The following is a 19,377-nucleotide window of genomic DNA, read 5'->3' on the forward strand; positions in this document are numbered from 1 at the left end:
ATTTAAGATCTCACTACAGGTTGAGTAAATATTCTCTAAGGGGCTGGGTTGTGGCTCAGTGGTGGAGCACTTGCCTGCCACGTGTGAGGCTCTGGGTGCGATCCTCAGCACTGCATATAAACAAACAAAAAATAAATAAACCTTATCTTAAAAAAAGAAATTCTTGGGATCAGACATGTTTGAGCTTTTTGGCTTTTGGAATATTTGCGTTGGCTTTGCTGGTTGAGGATCTTTAACTAGATCCAAAATCTAAAATGTTCCAGAATCCACAATTTTTGGAGCACTTACATGATGCCCAGAAAAGTCAGAGTTTGGATTTAAGGTTTTTAGGTTAGAGGCTCAACTGTGTAGAACAGTCAGAGTTGATACAAATTTATTTGAATAGCTTTGTTTTTTACTGCAGGTTGAAACCGCATGAATTCAGTGAGCTGTGTTCCCTAATCCCCAACCCCTTTTCTTTTTTGTATTTAAAAATTGAGGGGAGTGGCTGGGGTTATAGCCCAGTTGGTTGCCTCACAAACAAAGGCCCCTGGGTTCAATCCCCAGCACCGCAAGAGAAAAAAAAAAAATTGAGGGGGGTGAGTGGGCGGCAGAATTTCTTTTCTTTCCAGACAGGATACTAAGGTGCGAGTCTCACTCAGTAGGACCTTGATGGTGATCTTCCGCCTCAGCCTCCTGAGTGGCTAGGGTTATAGGCATGTTCCATACCAGCTTTTTTTTTTTTTTTTTTTTTTTTAATTTTGTTTTTAGGTGTTGATAGATCTTTATTTTACTCATTTATTTATATGTGGTGCTGAGAATCGAACCCAGTGCCTCACACATGCTAGGCAAGTGCTCTACCACTGAGCCGCAGCCCCAGCCCTACACCCAGCTTTGAAGGACTTTTAACACCTTAGAAAGCTCTTGCATCCCAAGGAGTAAGATTTTGATTTATTTATTCATTTTTCACAGTAATGGAGATTGAATTGAGGGGTGATTTACCACTACACTCAATCCCCAGTCCTTTTTTATTTTTTATTTTGAGATAGAGTCTTGCCAGTTTGCCCAGGCAGGCCTCGAATTTGCTGAGGCTAGCCTTGAACTTGGCGTTTTCCTACCTCAGCCTCCTGAGTCACTGGGATTAATAGTGACTCACCACTGCACCCAGCTCAAGTAGGAAGACTTCATATATTTTATTTCATATGTGACAGATCAATTTGTTGAAAGTTATAATTGTGATGAAGAGATAAACACAGTCCAGTCAGAAGAGAGAAGCTATGCCATGATTCAAATAAGGAAAAGCTTGGGGGGAGGGTTATTAGAGGGAGTAATGGGGGATGGGCTAGTGCGGACTGCAGAGGGTTTTAAGGAATGCAGGCCTAGCAGGTGTGGGGCACTTGTGCCGCCCTGAGCACCCAGCCTGCAGTGCAGTGACCCCTGGGTGCCTTCCTGGGCATCCCTGCAGGAAACCCTGGAGCTCTGAAGAAAGCTGGCCACAGGAGGGCCAGTGCTGAGGCTGACAGCTCCACACGCTGGTGCCCTCTGGTGCAGAGACCGGATTTCCTGATGCCTGCAGAGGAGAAATGTTTGTAAAGCTTATCTCATCACAGGGCAGGACAAGAATGATGGGTTCTGAGCTCAGAAGCAGTCAGTTAGTATTTGGCACAGAAGGTACGACTCGGGGCTTCTAGAGCTCTTGAGATTCAGGCTCCCTAGTTACATATCCTCCCTAAATCTTCAAAATTTAAGAATTTGTGACCCCAGCTACTTGGGAGGATGAGCCAGGAGGATCACAGATTCAAGGCCAATAAGAGCATCTTGGCAACCTTGTCTCAAAAAATAGAAGGGGTTGGGGATGGAGCTTAGTGTAGAGCATCTCTGTATTTAGTTCCCAGTACCACAGAATGAAAAACACAAAAACATTTGAAAATTCTGGAGTGTGTGTGTAGTTTAAATTATGAAACCAGTTCTGTGTAGTCCAGACTGACTGCTTACTTGGGGTCCTCCCGTCTAAGCCTCTCCAGTAGTTGGGATAACCAGCATGCACCACCACGCCTGGCTAGGATTTTGTATTCTTCACTCAAGTGGGGATTGTATGTTTGGGATTCCTGTTACTTTTTCCATTTGTGGCAAGTCCATATTAATGAGATTATTTCAGAGTATTTGGCCATCATATGCAGGTGGTAGATACGGTAGGTTTTTTGATACAGGAATGGATGTCTCGATATGATTTGATACTCTAGAAATTGGTCACGATTGCTGTTAATGGTGCAAAACATGCACAGGCTCTTGCTTTAGGGCAGCCCTTGCTGTCTCCTTACCTCAAAACATGATGGCTAACTTTTTTCTTTAAACGTGTATGTGTGTGTGTGTGTTTGTGTGTTGGGGGTGCTGTACTGGGGATTGGCCTGAAGGGGCCCCAGCCCTTTTTAATTTTTGAAGCAGACTCCTGCTTCACCTGTTGCCCAGGCTGGCCTTGAACTGTCGTCCCAAGTTGTTGGAATCATAGGGGTGTACCACCATGCCTGGCCCTCATTTGAAGTTTTAAAACCGTAATAAAACAATATAGTTTGAATGTAGGGGTGTTTAACTATGTACTGAAGTGAAAGTGTAGGATTTTTAAAGTGGAAAAGTAGCAACTTTTAATAAACAAACTTTTTAAATAGATTATGAGCCTCAGACGATTTGTGAGCATCTGCAGTACTTGTTTGCCTTGTTGCAAAACAGTAATAGACGATACATTGATCCATCTGGATTTGTTAAAGCCTTGGGATTGGACACTGGGCAACAGCAGGTAAGAACTTTGTTTTTTCATATTCAGAGAAGTCTTTTTTTTTTTAATTTAAAAAATATTTTTGTAATTGTAGATGGACAGAATGCTCTTATTTTATGTTTATTTTATGTGATGCTAAGGATTGAACCCAGTGCCTCACATGTGCTAGGCAAAGTCTCTGCCCCTGAGCTACAGCCCCAGTACTGCAGGAATGTCAAGTATTCTCTTTTTTTTGTTGGTATCAGGGATTGAACCCAGGGATGCCTAACCTCTAAACCACACCCCAGCGCTTTTTTGTATTTTATTTAGAGACAGGGTCTCATTGAGTTGCTAAGTGCCTCACTAAATTGCTGTGGCTAGTTTTGAACTTGTGATCCTCTTGCCTCAACCTCCTGAGTTGCTGGGATTACAGGCATGCAACACCACACCTTAAGTGTTCTTTGGAATCTTTTAAGGGAAGATGAATTGGGACATTAAAAAAAAAAAACAACTGTGGGGGTGGGTTGGGAGTATAGTTCAGTAGTAGAGCTCTTGCCTAACATGTAATAAAGACCAGGGGTTGATTCACAGTATTGCTAAAAAATACACATATTTTTTTCTTTTGAATTAATTGATGTTATATATAAAATCCTTTATTTACATGTGATACTTGATTTCATTTCTGAAAATTCACATATGGGTACAAACTGGTTCCATGTAGCAGGTAGTTCTAGTTCAAAAGTACTAACTTGAATGCACAGGTTGTTTCTAGAAAAATGATTACTATTTGTATTAGAGGTTGACATGCAAGATACAATTTTTCTTTTCATTAATCCAAACTTGTAGGATGCCCAAGAATTTTCAAAGCTCTTTATGTCCTTATTGGAAGATACTTTGTCTAAACAAAAGAATCCAGATGTGCGGAACATCGTGCAGCAGCAGTTCTGCGGGGAGTATGCGTACGTCACTGTGTAAGTGCTTCAGCGGCGCGTGGCTCGTATTCTCCTGAGACGTTCGCTCGCTCGCGATACCTGGTTCAGGGCCAGGCATGGCTTGCGTGGGTGATCGTGGGACCTGCAGTGGTTATAGTCGTATGCCTCCATGGGAACCTGGAAGCAAACCACTTGATGACTGCAGTTGAACCATCCAGGCGTCGGGAGCTGTGCTTGGTGGAGCTTTTGCCATTTCCTTTATGGGTGTGTGGAGTGAATTGAGAGAGTAAGATTGGCCGGCAGAACACTAAGAGATGGGCAGTACCTCTTTGACAATTTCCAGTCATAAAATACACGACCTTACCACTTTGTTTTTATTTAATTTTTTTTAAACATGTACAAAATTTCTGTGAAAGAACTAATTAAGGGTACAAATGCTTCTTTCCCCCTTTCTAGGATGTGCTGTGGTGAACATGACTGCTTTTCTCACTCTGATCTTAATTTTGTTGCTCTCATTTTATTGTAGTTGCAGTCATTGTGGCAGAGAGTCTAAGCTTTTATCAAAGTTCTATGAACTGGAGTTAAATATCCAAGGCCACAAACAGTTAACAGATTGTATCTCAGAATTTTTAAAGGTATTCACATTTTGGCATATATATTGTTTGTGTTTTTAAGTGTTAAATGATGTTCTGAATGGTATTTAATTGTATTAATCTCAACCTTTTTGATGTAAGAAGTTTCGGTGATGATCTAAAACTTTGGATAAGGTACTGAAATCTTGAACGCGATTTTTGGCTATTGCCAGTCATGCAAAGTTTTCTGTGTGTGCGATGAGAGGGTAGTTGAGGGTTTAAGGAAACCTGAGCTCTGACCATACAACTGATTTACCTTTTCATGTCATGAGAATGAAAATGCATTAAACACAAATATTTTATATCAATGATTATTTACATGGAGGTAACGAAAGTGTTCCCTTTTGTTTTGAGTGGAAAACTTCTAAGAGGAGACAGACACAGCATAATAGATGTGCTTATTGCATACCTTCCTGTCTTAAAACTCTCCTGTGCTTCTCCATCATACTTGGCAGGCCTAAGGTCACCATCTTTTGAATTCATACAACCAGAACTCTCATTGGGTGCTTGCTTTGTACCAAGCGCTGACTGAGCTGTTGGGAATGACTAGTGAACGAGCCAGATGAAGCCGGCCTTTGTGGACCCGGCAGTGCAGTGTCATGAATCTCAGAGAGGGTCAGAAGCACAGGCCTCCATGAAGCATGCAGTGAGTGCTGCGGAGAGGAGAGCAGGGCAGGAGGCCAGGGAGGGCGCAGGCTGGTTGCAGTTTGAAAAGAAATGACTGAAAGTAAAGAGTGAGCCATACGAGAATTGGAGAAGAACCTTCTGGTCAGATGAAACTCCGAGTTCAGAGCCTGAGATGATGATAGGTCTGTGGCTGGAGAAGAGCGGGGAGTCTGCGGGGGGGGTGGGTGTGGCAGGGTGGACCAAATAAGCTCAGGGAAGACGATGGAAAGTGAGTACCTGAGGTAGCGACGGCGTGTAGCAGACAGGCCAGCAGACCTTTGTCCAGCTTCGACTGTGAGAGGCAGGTGCCAGTCGCGTGTGAGCACAGGAGTGATACAGTGCTTTGAACCAGACTGTGGGTGGGGTCTTGAGAAGAGGCTGCAGGGTCTGGGTTTGCTGAAGAGGTGATAAGCACTATTTGACTTTACATACATTTCCAAAGTAGAGCTAATAACATTTCCATATGGATTATGGAGAGAGCGAGTCACGGATTACAAGGGTTTGTGGCCTGAAGAGCTGGAGGGTCGAGTTGTCATCACTGGGATGGGGGGACTGGAGGCAGGGCAGGGGGAGAGGAGCCAAGAGTCCAGGCTGGGGCTGTAGTTCAGTCAGATCAGTCTCGCAGGCATGGGCCCTGGTTACACCCTCAGCATCTCTGCCTCCCCAAAAGAAAAGTTTGATTTTGTGCTCGTTACATTAGAGAGGTATAGTACGAAGGTAGAAGTCAGGGGTGCACCGACTGACAAGGGCTGCTGCTGAGCCCAGGATGCTTACCCAGGAGCCACCAGGGATGTATGGTGGCAGATGGCCAGTGAGTTGGGAGGGCAGTAGGTGAGCTGGTGTCCTTGAAGGCAAGTGAGGAAAGGAAGGGCAGCAGCATTACTTGTACTAATCTGTATCTCAGAAGTATTACAGAAATAGATAGGAAAACTTTAAAAAGAAGCGACCAAGCGGGCGCGTGGCGCACACCTATAATCCCTGCGGCTCTCAAGTCTGAGACAGGAGGATCGCGAGTTCAAAGCCAGCTTTAGCAGCTTGGCAGGGCCCTAAGTAACTCGATGAGACCCTGTTTCTAAACGAAACATCAGAAGGACTGGGGATGTGGCTCAGTGGTTAGGCACGCCCCTGAGTTCAATCTCTGGTACCAAAAAAACCAAGAAACCCATTGAGCTATATAGCTTTTCTTCTTTGGGGGATGGTATTCTTAGCTTCATCTCATGGACATGGTTTAGTAATTTTACGCAAATATATACAAATAAATGTAGTTTCTACCCCCTTTCACTATTTTTAAGTTAATTTTGCATCAAAGTACATGTGACACTTCTTTTAAAAACCTACTTATGTTTTTACATTCGCACATTGGAAGTAGGCTCATCATCGTGCACACGTTGGTGACTTGGCGAACAGGGCCTTTTGGTCATTGTCATTCCTGGTTTTAAACTGCCTAATAAGAACTGTTAACTACCCACAGTTATGCTTCATGTAGAGTTTTTTGCTTGTTTTAAATCCTAGCTTTTACTTTTTAAAAACAAATATCTCATGTTCTTGATCAGGAAGAAAAATTAGAAGGAGACAATCGATACTTTTGTGAAAATTGTCAAAGCAAACAGAACGCCACAAGGAAGATCCGGCTTCTTAGCCTTCCCTGCACTCTGAACTTGCAGCTGATGCGCTTTGTCTTTGACAGGTGAGAAAGCGCAGGTAGTAGGTGTGTGAGACTTGGCATGGACGGGATAGTAAAATGATGGCGAGTGAAACTCTAGATATGAATGTGGAAGTTATAGATGGAACCTGTGATTTTGAAAAGTTAGCATTTTATGATTTTATCATAAAATTCTTGAAGTCAACTGTATGTAACCAGGAACTAGAAGATCAAGGAATCTTTTTATCTTAAGAATTATTGGTAAAAGCTGCAATGAACTGAATCACCTTGACATTCTTTATTACTGTAGATTTTAAGTAAATTCTTTTTACTTACTATAGTAATTTCCACTTCCATGAGGATATGTCTTTCATTTCGTATTTAAAGTCATGGCAGTTTTATTCATAGGCTCATGTTTTACACTTCTGAAAGTTTGTATTTGGGAATCAGTACTTTGCATTGAGACCTTTTTAATCTGTTAAGGATTATTTATGTCCTTATCTAATTGTACAGACTCTTACGCAAGATTCTAAATAAATCCTAGCTACGGTTGAGTTTATTGAAGTAGCTGGTAGAGCTTATTGTTTTCTTATTGTTTTAAATACAACCGGCTTCCTCTCAATTAGGCAAACTGGACATAAGAAAAAACTGAATACCTACATTGGCTTCTCAGAAATTTTGGACATGGAGCCTTATGTGGAACATAAAGGTAATATTTTTACCAAGCAGTTAAAATTATGAGAGAGATGATAACTTGTGATCTGCTTCTGATAAATATAGAGTAACAACTTACTGCTAATTTCTATTTGCTAATCTTTCTGGGAACAAACATTTTCTGAAGTGAGACAATATGTTATTTCATTTTCTGTGAGTGAGCACATAGCAAAGATGAGATAGTCCATCAACACTTACATAATTAAGGACTTTATAATTTGTAACCTGCAATCACAGCTACTTGGGAGCATGATACAGGAGGATGGTTAAGTTCAAGTGTTGCCTGGACAACTTACCAAGACCCTTTCTCCAAATAAAGAACGACTGGTGGTTGAGCTCAGTGATGAGTGTCACCAGGTTCAACCCAGAGGACTGGGAAAAACAAGTCAAGGATCTGGCAAAATGGAAAGGGTACTCTACTTTTTTCTGAATCTGCCCTTATTACCTTAGTCTGAATATTGTTTATATGTGTCTCATAAAACTAAGAGTTTCGAACCTGCTTACATTTTGTTTGAGATTTTGGTGCTGGGAATCGACTCAGGGCCTCACAGGTGCTGATGAACGCATGCTCCACCACTAGTTACACCCTCAGCCTGATTCACATTTTGCAAAACAAAGAAACAAACAAAAAGCCCTACTTCACGAGAAACATTATATGGCACAGTTCCAGTGTTTCTCTGGAACTAGTTCTTCATATCTGTGACTGCTATGTGCCCCAGGGTGCTGTGTATAATTTGAATAAGAACTAATTATTGCTTCTTTTTGGGGGGTCCTATTTATCTTATCTGACACATGGTTTCTGTTTGAGAAAACATCTTATGCTTGTGTTCCTCTTGCCCTGACTAGAAGGACTATTTTACTCTCAATGTGGATCTTCCTACTAATGTAATTTTTAATATTGAAAACATTCAATAAACCGTCACTTGCCCCTGATAAGTTTCAGAGACATCTTAAAATCGAAACAAGCTATAAAAACCTTTTAAAGAATTTGAGACTTTTTGGGGAAGAATGTTAAATAAGTAAATAGGCTTTCAGATGTGATGCTCTGTCAGTCCTGTGGTCTCCAATCTGCACTTCCCCAGGAGGGAGCCGCCACCCACTCTGCTTCTTGACCTCATCATTAAGTCATTATGAACAAATGTGGCTCTGGACACATTGTGTAGTTTGTTTCTTGTCTCCTTCCTTCGGGTTATTGTGTGAAATCAGGGAAATCTGATGGGTTACTGGCTTTTCAGAGTCCAGAAATGTGTTTGTGAAATTGGTGTTTTACTTGACTGTATGAGTTTGAGTAATTATTATTGGGTTGTCCCCATGCCCCACCCCACTGTTCTAGGTATTGAACCCAGGATCCTTTACCACTGAGCTACACCCCTAGCCGTTTTTATTTTTTGTTTTGACAGAGTCTTGCTTAGTTGCCCAGGCTGTCCTTGAACTTTCCAGCTTCCCCAGGAGCTGGGCTTACGGTTTTGCATCACTGCACTGGACTGTTTTTATTTTGCAGTGCTGGGGAGGGAATCAGGAGCTCACCTGTGTTAGGTGTGCGCTCATCTCAGCCCACGTTCTGATTTTCTTCCTTCCGAATGCAGAGGCACTTAGCAACTGAGCCACATCCCCAGTACTTTTTTTTTTTTTGGAGACAGGGTCTCACTAGGTCGCTTTCAACCTTGGTAAATTGCCTAGACTGGCTTGAAACCTGCAATACCCCTGCTTCAGCCTCCTGAGTCTCTGGGATTACAGGCGTGTGCCACCACCACACCTGGCCTCTTTCTTTTGTGATTTTTAATAAATTATGTATAGTAGAAGTGATCTTTTCCAGAACTTTGCTGCCCTTTCTTTTCTTTTCTTTTTTTTTTTTTTTTTTTTTTTTGGGTGCTGGGGATTGAACCCAGGGCCTTGTGCTTGTGAGGTGAGCACTCTACCAACTGAGCTATATCCCCAGTCCCCTCTGCCCTTTCTAATTGACTTAAGTTTGGGCTTTTCAGAAGATTTTTCCAGAGCTTTAAACATTTCATCATTTTTTTCTTTTTTGTATTGCTTATTGAACTCAAAGTTACTTTAATACTCAGCTATATCCCTAGTCCTTTTAATTTTTATTTTGAGACAGTCTTACAAAATGTTGATGCACACATAGTGTTTTCTTGCATAAACCATATGTATAATATAAAGGCTATGATTTGCAGGTTTTATTTTAAATGATATTGACATATAAAATTCTTATGAAGAAATTGAGTGCAGAGTCCCTGCAAATTTTCTTTGTTTTCTCTTTTCTCTTCTCCCCCTCCTGAGTCAAGGCTCTGTTGGAGCTTGTTGCTCTAGGATAAGGGAGATACAGCATTGACCAAGAGAGTGTCCTCTTGGACCTGTTCTAATTGTCTTGTATACACGTTTTGTATTTTACTTTTTCCAGCTTCCTTGCAGCATGATGGGAAAATAAAATTGCATGATCTTCAGGTATACAATCTGCTGACACTTGTGTTTTCTCAAATGATTACGTGGCACAATTGAGTTAATTTGCATGTGTCATCTCCCATGCTGTTTTAGATCCCCAGAACTTAACCTCTTTGTAACTAGAAATCCGTACCCTTTGACCAATGCTTTGCACACCTGTTTTTTTAAAAATACCTTTATTTTGTTCAGTTTTTTTAATATGGTGCTGGGATGGAACCCAGTGCCTCACACACGCTTAGGCAAGCGCTCCACCGCTGAGCCACAACCCCAGCCCTGCACACCTGTTTTGAAAGCAGTTTTTCTTGATCACTTGCCTTAGTCTTTTCGTAAAATATTTTTTTTTTAATTTTTAAGATGTCAATAGACCTTTACTTTATTCATTTATTTATATGTGGTGCTGAGAATTGAACCCAGTGCCTCACACAAGCTAGGCAAGTGCTCTACCACTGAGCCACAACCCCAGCCCTAAAATATTTATCCTTTTAACTTTTTAAACAGCAATCTTTTCATTTTACTTTCATATCTGATTGGTTTGTGTAAGTTTTAACCCATATTTCCTGCATGGAGAGTAGGAACAGTCAGTTCTTAGTAAGCATATAGCTCAGCAAGGCTCTTGGTAGCTTATCAACCCTGACTGCCCAGAGTACCCTGGTGTCCATCAGTAGGTTTTATAGAGGGAATGGAGACCAAAAGTCATGCTGCTTAAGATGCTCTCATCTGTGTTGTTTTGTAAAACTAAAAGTTTTTTAAAAGTCTTTGACACGCTTTGAATTTTGGAAGACTGGAAGAATCGTGGTCGTCACAGTTCCTGCGTGGATGGGGCTCGAGTTTCTTTGTCTTCTCTCCTCTTCTAGGCGGGTCCTATGCCTACGAGCTCAGCGCAGTCCTCATACACAGAGGAGTGAGTGCTTATTCCGGCCACTACATTGCCCATGTGAAAGACCCACAGTCTGGTGAATGGTATAAGTTTAATGATGAAGACATAGAAAAGATGGAGGGGAAGAAATTACAACTAGGGATTGAGGAAGATCTAGGTAAAACCTTTAAGTTGTGAGTGCCCTTTTAAAATATAAATATTTTTTTTTTTTTTAAACTGGAAATATTTGTGAAACATTATTATGGCCCAAGATTGTTGTAGACTATCAAGGATGTCTGCATTTAAGTGCTCATAATGCCACTGAAAAATCTTTCTTAGTAATGTCTGCTTTTAAAAGAAAACCTCTTTTGTTCTAGAGACGGTTCCATAATGTCATGCTTTCAGGAAAACTCAGTGGTAAATAATCAGGTTTTCTTTTGCCAGGAGTATTTCATGGGGCAGGTGAGGACCATGAGAATTAAGCTGAATAAGATAAAGAGTAGATTTAATGTGAGATTTGTAGTCCTTTTCCTTGGGTCAAGAAATTTGATTCTGGGAAGGGAAGTTCACTCTGTCTGAGACAGTGTTTCCTCTTCCCTGTAAGTGACTTACCCGCCCCTCCAGTGTGAGGAGGTGCCTCTGAGGAGCGAGCTGCCTCGTGTCAGGTAGGGCTTAGGTCCCCCAGGAAAGCTCCCTGAAATGCTGTCCTAGCAAGTTGCTCTCCTCATCTCCTTTGTCTTTGGCCAGTGTACCCATTTACTGCCCCAAATTGTGGACACTATTTCCTGTTGGAACCATCTTACCGGAGTTTTTAAGCATTTTCTTCTGCCTGTCATTTTGGGTGAGGTTCAGAGGTTGGGATCTGTATAGGTGAAAAGGAATGTGAGTCGGCCACGTCCCCAGCCACTACTGTTTAATGGGTCGGAGCCAGATTTCCCTGGTGTCCAACAGGGAGGGGCATTGGCAGGCGGGGTGCTCTCGAGTCACGTGGTTGCCTCTGTATATGCTCAGGCCCTGACTAGTCTTGTAGACTGGAGAAGTACTTTCTGATTTTAAGTCACATTCACATGGTTACAGGCTTTCATCAATCTTCTATTTTACATAGGGAGTACACAGTTCTTAATATTCATTTATATATTTTCTTATCGTGCGATTCTTCCTAGGAACAAAATTGAGATGTATCTTCATTCCTTTTTGATTTTTGAGACAGGGTCTCGCTAAGTTGCTGAGGCTGGCTTTGAACTTGTAGTCCTCCTACCTCAGCCTCCCGAATTGCTGGGATTACAGGGGTGTGCCTTGGTGCCCAGCTATTTGAGTCTTCTTAACTGAGGTTCATTTCATTAATATTCATTTTAGTCAGAGGATTTTAGGGTTAAAAGTCTCCTTATGTTGTTGTCCCATTTCTACATGCAGATGGTCTTGAAATGGTAGAAGAGGTGTAGCTGGTAGAGCACGTGCCTAGCATGTGTGAGGTCTTGAGTTCAGTCCCCAGTGCCACAAAAGGAAAAAAAAATCCTCTTCGACATCTATTACTGTCTATCCTGAACTTGTGTGAGTCATTTTATATCCTCTGTTATACAAAATAATGAACATCTTAAGCCTTGCATGCTCTTCAGGTGGAGGTAAACATCTTCCCTTTCCCTCTGTCTTCCGAATAATTGTTTGGTTTTTTTTTGTTTGTTTGTTTTGTTTGTTTGTGGTGCTGGGGATTGAACCCAGGGCTTTGTGCATGTGTGGCAAGCACTCCACCAACTGAGCTATATCCCCAGCCCTCTTCGAGTAGTCTAATTCCCTATGGTAGTACAGTGGTCTTCTGACTTTGTTGCTCAGGTATTATCTGAAGGAATGTTGAACTTTTAAAAATCCAACATTTTTCATCATCAATTTAAGTAGCTCTAAAGAACCTGTATGGCCTTTGAATAATTTAGATCCATGTTAAAGTATGTTTGGAATTGTTTTTGTGGTGCCCCACCCCAATGAATGAACAAACCGTGGGCATTCTAGTTAAGCTGTCTTTTGGTGTTTCCACCCCAGCAGAACCTTCTAAGTCCCAGACCCGAAAACCAAAGTGTGGCAAAGGAACTCATTGCTCTCGAAATGCATACATGTTGGTTTATCGGCTGCAGACCCAAGAAAAGCCCAACACGATGGTCGAAGTTCCAGGTAATCCCCTTTCCTTGGATTATATTGGGAACATGTTTTGGAATGCCATGATCAAAGGTTAATGATAAGCACCCAATGAATTTTATTATGATAGGCTGTTTCTATGTCATAAATGTTAGTGAAACAAAAGAATAATTACGATTTTTTTTTAAGTTGTGAGCTTTTGAAGTAAAGAGCCTTGGACAGAAAGCTTCTATTACCCTCCCCACCCCAACCCCAAAATGGGAAGAACAATCTTAAAACAATTAGAAAAACCATTAAGACCTTTGTTTTTATCATGTTCAGTCAATAGAGCAAAGAGTCACTCACTGCACCATCTGTTTCAAAGTGGTGTTTCTGAGCCATTTGGTGGTTCTAGGCGACTGGTGATGTCAAAGAGGACTCTCTACCAGAAGGGGAGACCATAGTAGGAAGTTGACCCCAAAGCTTTAGCCAATACTTAATATAATCGAGGGATTAATATGGATAAAGTTATTTTTCATCTTTTTTTTTTTTTTTTTTTTTTTCAATAGCCTTTCTTCAAGAGCTGGTAGATCGGGATAATTCCAAATTTGAGGAGTGGTGTATTGAAATGGCTGAGATGCGTAAGCAAAGTGTGGATAAAGGAAAAGCAAAACACGAAGAGGTTAAGGAGCTGTACCAAAGGTTACCTGCTGGAGCTGGTCTGTAAGATATTCTGGGACAGCACTGTTGTCATTAAGTGGCTTGTGTTGTTTATGTTCACAAAAAAATGTATCTGAGCAGACTTTCCTGCTCTTTCTGATACTCAACTACAGCCAGTTTATACATTTGAAATTACTATGTAAACCAGTAATGACGTGGTGTGTGGCATTCCCTATGGTTTTCATCATGTACTTTCAAGGGAAGCTGTTAATCAATTGTAAGGTGTAGGCCAGCATTCTGCAGACAGGACTCCCCCCTGCTGAGATATGCATTCTTTTCTGAAGACATATCTCATAGCATTTCACTGGAAACAGTTTGTTTTGTTGGTTTGCATACTTTGTGCCCTAATGGTATTAATAGTCATATGTACTCATTATATGAGTATGATTTTTACAGTCTTTGATTAACTTGATATTTATTATCAGATGTTACAATAGAGTAGAATAGTTTTTTAGCTCCCTGCTGATTTCTTCACATTGTTGCACGTAGTCCAGCTCATGCTTTTTACTAAGTTTCCAAATGTATCCAGTGTCTCAAAAAGGAAACCAACCTTTTGAAGGCTGACATGCCTTTGGTTATAAGTTATGTTTGTCATTTCATAGACATCAATTCCCCAAACCCAATTCCAGCTGATGGAAGGCAATTTAGTTCTAGGCAGCTTGCACTGCGGTTTTGTCTTTTTGATATGTTTTTCCATTGCGGTTATAATTTTAAACAAAAGATGACTATAAATTGCCATAAGAATAGCTTTAAAAAAATCTTTCTAGGGGCTAGGGTTTAGCTCAATGGCAGAGCGCTTGCCTAGCATGTGTGAGGCCCTGGGTTCAATCCCCCATGACTATTTAAAAAAAAAAAAAAAAAAGTTTTCTAACTGCTTCTTCATTTGATTCTGACCCTTCTTTGTAAACTGTTACTTGAACGTTGTTTGAGGGTTGGGATCATCCTAAAGAATTGGACTGCTAATTCAACAGGAAATTTTTTTGGAAATGAACCCATGATTCACATCTCTAAATTTATACGCCTTTGTTCAATGGAGCTGGAACCTAGAAATATGTTTTCTGAACTTTATTCACAGTTTCCTGAATTCTGCACAAGAGAAAAAAGACTTCCTGGATCTAAAGTGACATGCTGTTGTGAGGGCTGGGGGTGTAGCTCAGTGGTAGACTGCTTGCCTGGCTCGCGAGAGGCCATGAGTTGGATCCCAGCACTAAACAAAGAAAAAAGAAAGAAACAAAGAAAGAAAGAAACAAATGCTGTGAAACTTGTGAACCACTCTATAAACTTTATGGTCCAAAGATGTTATATGTCAAATTATCACTGTGCATCCCATGGCTGTCTTAGTTAGTATATATGAACTTGTGCTGATGTTTTAGAGTATTTTTCCATGTTTACACTTTTATCAATTACAAAGTTTGTTTTTTTTGTCCATTAGTAATAATTTATTTACAACGTGGGAAGTTCCATTGTCCTAAAATGATGTAAGAATCTCAAAGTCAATGATCATGGTTTTGTGCTGGTAAAGTCTTTATTGTGCATTTTCTAAATCTTTGTGAACATATTTTTAAAAGGGCCACTTACCCTAACATCATTGAGGACTTGAACCTTTTGGCTCTTGTTATTTAATTTGAAACATACTTAAATTATCTCTAGGTAAAGTGTTTCAAATATTTTGGTATTGTAATTGTTCAAATATCTTTGATACTATGATTGTTCTAGGCTTCTATCTTTCCAAAAGAAAATTTGTTGCATTCAGAATCTGGTTTTTTTTTTTTTTTTTTGAACTTTGGTTCAGAGTTACTTCTGATATTTTCCTTTGGTAAATATTTTAACAGTTGCTCTCCTGGTTCGGTCACTGAGATGACATACAGTCTGATATCCTCAAGTTGACCATGAGAGTGTACTCTCCTACTTGGTAGCGGGCTGCCATGCCTTCGGAAAGCAACACTTTGGCAGTTGACTGATACGAGGGGCCAACTTTAACAGCTTTGCTACAAATCTCTTTTAAGGAGAGATACATCTGTAGCATGAAAACTTTGCCACAAGCGAAGTCTGTCTTGGTTATAAGCCTTGTGCTCCACCCCAGTTCTCAGGGAAGCTCTTGGAGAGATCCATGCAGTTCTTAAAAATAAATTGAAAATGGAAAGACCCGTGAACATAGCCACTATGGGTCCCCCAGCACACTAAAATGAAATCTGGAAAACAGGCTGAGGTGTAATATGTGTGCTGTTAGATCACAGTATGAACCCAGCCTCTGTTCTCTTCTACTCTTATAAAATCAAAACCACACATGCTTTTTCTAAATCTTTGTATCTTATCTTGACCTATTCAAAAGCTCGAAGAGCAAACTTCGCTGGGAAGTTTTTCAGTAGGACTCTAATAGGGGAATGGAAATGTTCAACTACCTGCCATTGAGTCATAGGGCGCTAGGGTCATCCTGGGCCTTGCTTCCAGCAGATACTTCCTGGGAAAGAAATGTTGTGTACACTTGAATTTTCTTAAAATCCTTTCCTTATAATGGGTGGTTTCTGATCTTTTATTCTTTCAGTTGGCAAAGGTAGACACTGCCTTCTCTTCACCTGTCTCTAGCTTCTGGGTGAACTAGAACACCTAGTAAATTTTTTTGAATAATTACTGTGTATCATGATCTGATTTTCCCTTCTTTGAGAGTCTGCACATGACTCAAAGTTTTAATGTATATGATGTACCTGGGGCAAGATTACATATGCTGAGCCTTTTATTTTTGCTCTTAGTGATCATTTATCTTTGCATTCTTTATATACCCAGTGTGCTCTGTCCTTGCAGGTTAAACTGCATAAATAGCAAATGAAATTCCAAGGTATCTAGAAAATAATTAATCTTACTGTGTTATAAGATGCCAGAACTGTTACCTGTACCGCATCTTAAGGTCTCCTCGTTTATATATTGTGTGAATGCATAATTAACTTTTCTATATCTCTTTCCTTCCAAAAAGCTCAAAATGCTTCATATATCTTATCTTTTACACTCAACAACATCCCTGTGAGGTAGGTAGAAGGCAGGTATTATTACCTTCATTTTACAAATAAAAGACCTGAAGCATAGAGTTTAAGTGACTTGCTCAAGTTCAGTTTCTCATTGGCAGAACTTGGATTGACCTTGGTCCCACCTGGAGGTCTCATGCTCTTCCTTCTTGCCTGTCCTAGAGCCTCCCTGTCGAAAGCTCTTTGACGATGTCCAGTTTTAGCACAAGTAGAGACCTGACAGTTCTACATTTTGATTTTTGTAAAAATTGAGAAGTCTAAAATGAGTTAGTTTTCTAGACATGTAACTCTCTGGAGTGTTAAATTGGTCAAAATGGCATTAAATTGAAGCATCTGTCCTTCAGATTGCACCTAAAGTAGCATCTAATACAAGCATGTGAATTCAACCTCTGTATGTTTTCTTCTATGTTTTATGCTGGGACTCACTGGAGACCTTTGTAAGTAATCAAAGCTGTCCCTTTATTTTTAATTTTGACTTTTAGGGAATGCTGGAATTCCCTTTCCCCAAATTAAAACTCATGCTTGGTTTATCTTTCAATTTCTGCAACAGAAAAATTGATCATAATTCAGTTCTAGTGTGCTTTCCCCTGGAACTTGTTTAAAATAGGTTGCTTTCTTGAAATAAGTAATAATGAATGGATCGTGACATGGATTTCGGAGGGGGAAATAAATAACTTTTCTTAATTGACAAATTGACACCAGTATTATCTCGGATGCAGAAAAGTCCAGTAGTTGTAATGGGCTTTTTAAGTGTGGTAGTAACCAATGAGGATAATCACTATCTTAGAGCTCAGTCTTGGTTTTTTAAAAAAATTTCAAATGTATGTCACACATTTGTGAGAAGTGTTTATAAAAGTAATTGATGAAGTAAACATAGTGAAGGATGATGTTGTGTTATTTATGAGCCAGTGTGGAGCATGACTGGTAGTCCCCAGACATGGGTGTCCTGATCGAAGCTCTGCTGTGCTACCAAGCAAGACACTTCTCTCTGTGGATGCGTCTTGTAGAATGTGGTTAATAATACCAGCCGATCTCTTAGGGCGCTGTGCAGGTGCGTCACACCTGGCCCCTAACGCAGAGGAGGCAATTAACTGGGGCGTGGCCTCGCTCTTTAGACATCTCTGAACAGTGATCCTACAATGCTGCTAACTTTGGACAGAGTCCGCATTGTCTTTTGAGAAGAGTGACTGGATCTCTTGGTACAAACACTGTAGAATACATAGTGTCTTTCTGTTGCTCTCTTCCCCAGAGCCCTATGAGTTCGTCTCCCTTGAATGGCTTCAAAAGTGGCTGGATGAGTCGACACCCACCAAGCCTATTGACAATCATGCTTGCCTGTGCTCCCATGACAAGCTTCATCCAGACAAAATATCAATTATGAAAAGAATATCTGAGTACGCGGCGGATATTTTCTACAGTAGATACGGAGGAGGCCCAAGACTAACTGGTAACTCTGGATGTCTTTTCTGCATCAAGAATTCGGGGGAGGGGGGAGCTGGGGAGATAGCTCAGTTGGTAGAGTGCTTGCCTCACAAGCACAAGGCCCTGGGTTCAGGCCCTGGGTTCAATCCCCAGCACCCCCCAAAAAAAAAAAAAAAAAAAAAGAATTCGTGGGGGCCAGGCATGATGTCCTATGCCTGTAATCCAAGTGGCTCAGGAGGCTGAAGCAGGACAATTGCAAGTTCAGCACCAGCCTCAGCAATTTAGGATGGCCTTACGTATCTCAGTGAAAATTAAAACTGGGCTGGGAGTGCGGCTTAGTGGTCAGGCACCCCTGGGTTCAATCCCTGGTTTTAAAAAACCATAGCGTACGTGGGCCTTCTCAGTGGGGTCTGGCGATTTGTCCCAGAGGTCTAGACCACATGTTCTTGTCCTTTGGAAGAGGGTTTGTTGAACAGCAGAAGTTAAACCATCAGTGTCGCTCAAGGAAGCTTGGTCGTGGTCCCTTCCCAGTGCCCCCTACCAAGTAAACAAAATAGGAGCCTTTGAAGAAAACTACTCCCTGCTAGTTTGTTTTACATTATTCTCTTCAAGATAATTGAACCTTTGGTGGATTCAGCATCCTGTTCCTCCAAGGCTCTTGGGGATTGCTGACAGGTTGTGGAGCCCCCTAGGCGACTGTCTGTACTGCAGGTTGTTACTTAGTTCATGAATGGCAGCTGCTTGACTCTGTGAACGCGCAGAGCTATGAACGGCCACAAAGTATCCCTAGTCCATTGGATTCTGGCCGCCTGGAAACGTTTTCCTTTTCAGTGAAGAACTGGCTGCACAGGCCTCTTCCTGTTTGCACATGAGGCTGAGGAAATTACACGAGCCCCTCCTCTTTCTAAAGTAAATGCTGTTTTCTGATTGTGTACAACTTACTCTTAACTGACATTTAACTACAGACTCTGTCCTTCTTACACACACACACCTGGAGTTTTGCTTTCTAAATTTCCATTCTAAATCTGGTGAAATGAATAAGCTGTTCCAGGGAACAAACACTGTCAACAGAAAGGTCTTTTCAGAGAATCACATTTCATATGATTCCTAGAATTGTGAATATTTCAGTCAGGCCTTTTATATTTCTTTCTTTTCTTTCTTTTTTTTTTTTTAAACTGCTCTTTTCTTGGAAGATGACCTCTACATGAAGGTCCTTCCATGTATAGTTGTCAGATATAATGACTTCCCCCAGCCTTAATTACGTGATTATCATCTTATTGCATGCGCATTGTGCTTAGATAGTTATAGTGAATTATAACATTTTATCTCTTCATACAGATAACAATATTGCTGTCTTGAAATTCAAATCACCAAAATAATTGAGGATATACACCCATATACTATGTTACCAAAGTTTGTGACAATTTAGAATTCATCTGTGTTTTATGAAGTGTTAACAGCATTTCCTAAGGAAGCATGTGTGAATGA

At 40.8% G+C, this 19,377-nt stretch overlaps 1 protein-coding gene across 5 annotated transcripts in view; it reads left to right on the forward strand.

The window, feature by feature from the left end:
* Window positions 1-19,377, forward strand: part of Usp48 (ubiquitin specific peptidase 48) — a 66,956-nt gene that overhangs the window by 17,840 nt on the left and 29,739 nt on the right. For 2 of the 5 annotated variants that reach the window (XR_007108177.1, XM_047548287.1), the window contains 9 exons: window positions 2,646-2,773; window positions 3,578-3,702; window positions 4,190-4,298; window positions 6,515-6,648; window positions 7,230-7,312; window positions 10,620-10,799; window positions 12,656-12,784; window positions 13,297-13,446; window positions 17,717-17,914. Coding sequence is in view for 4 of the 5 variants with exons in the window: in XM_047548287.1 (XP_047404243.1) it covers window positions 2,646-2,773; window positions 3,578-3,702; window positions 4,190-4,298; window positions 6,515-6,648; window positions 7,230-7,312; window positions 10,620-10,799; window positions 12,656-12,784; window positions 13,297-13,446; window positions 17,717-17,914 (1,236 nt within the window). In the remaining variant the exon portion in view is untranslated. Of the gene's footprint in view, window positions 1-2,645; window positions 2,774-3,577; window positions 3,703-4,189; window positions 4,299-6,514; window positions 6,649-7,229; window positions 7,313-10,619; window positions 10,800-12,655; window positions 12,785-13,296; window positions 13,455-17,716; window positions 17,915-19,377 lie in introns of those variants that run through there. The other 3 variants (XM_047548295.1, XM_047548316.1, XM_047548302.1) reach the window with 3 other exon arrangements.

Source organism: Sciurus carolinensis, chromosome 1 (assembly GCF_902686445.1).
Source record: "Sciurus carolinensis chromosome 1, mSciCar1.2, whole genome shotgun sequence".
In the NCBI taxonomy this organism is placed as follows: domain Eukaryota; kingdom Metazoa; phylum Chordata; class Mammalia; order Rodentia; family Sciuridae; genus Sciurus; species Sciurus carolinensis.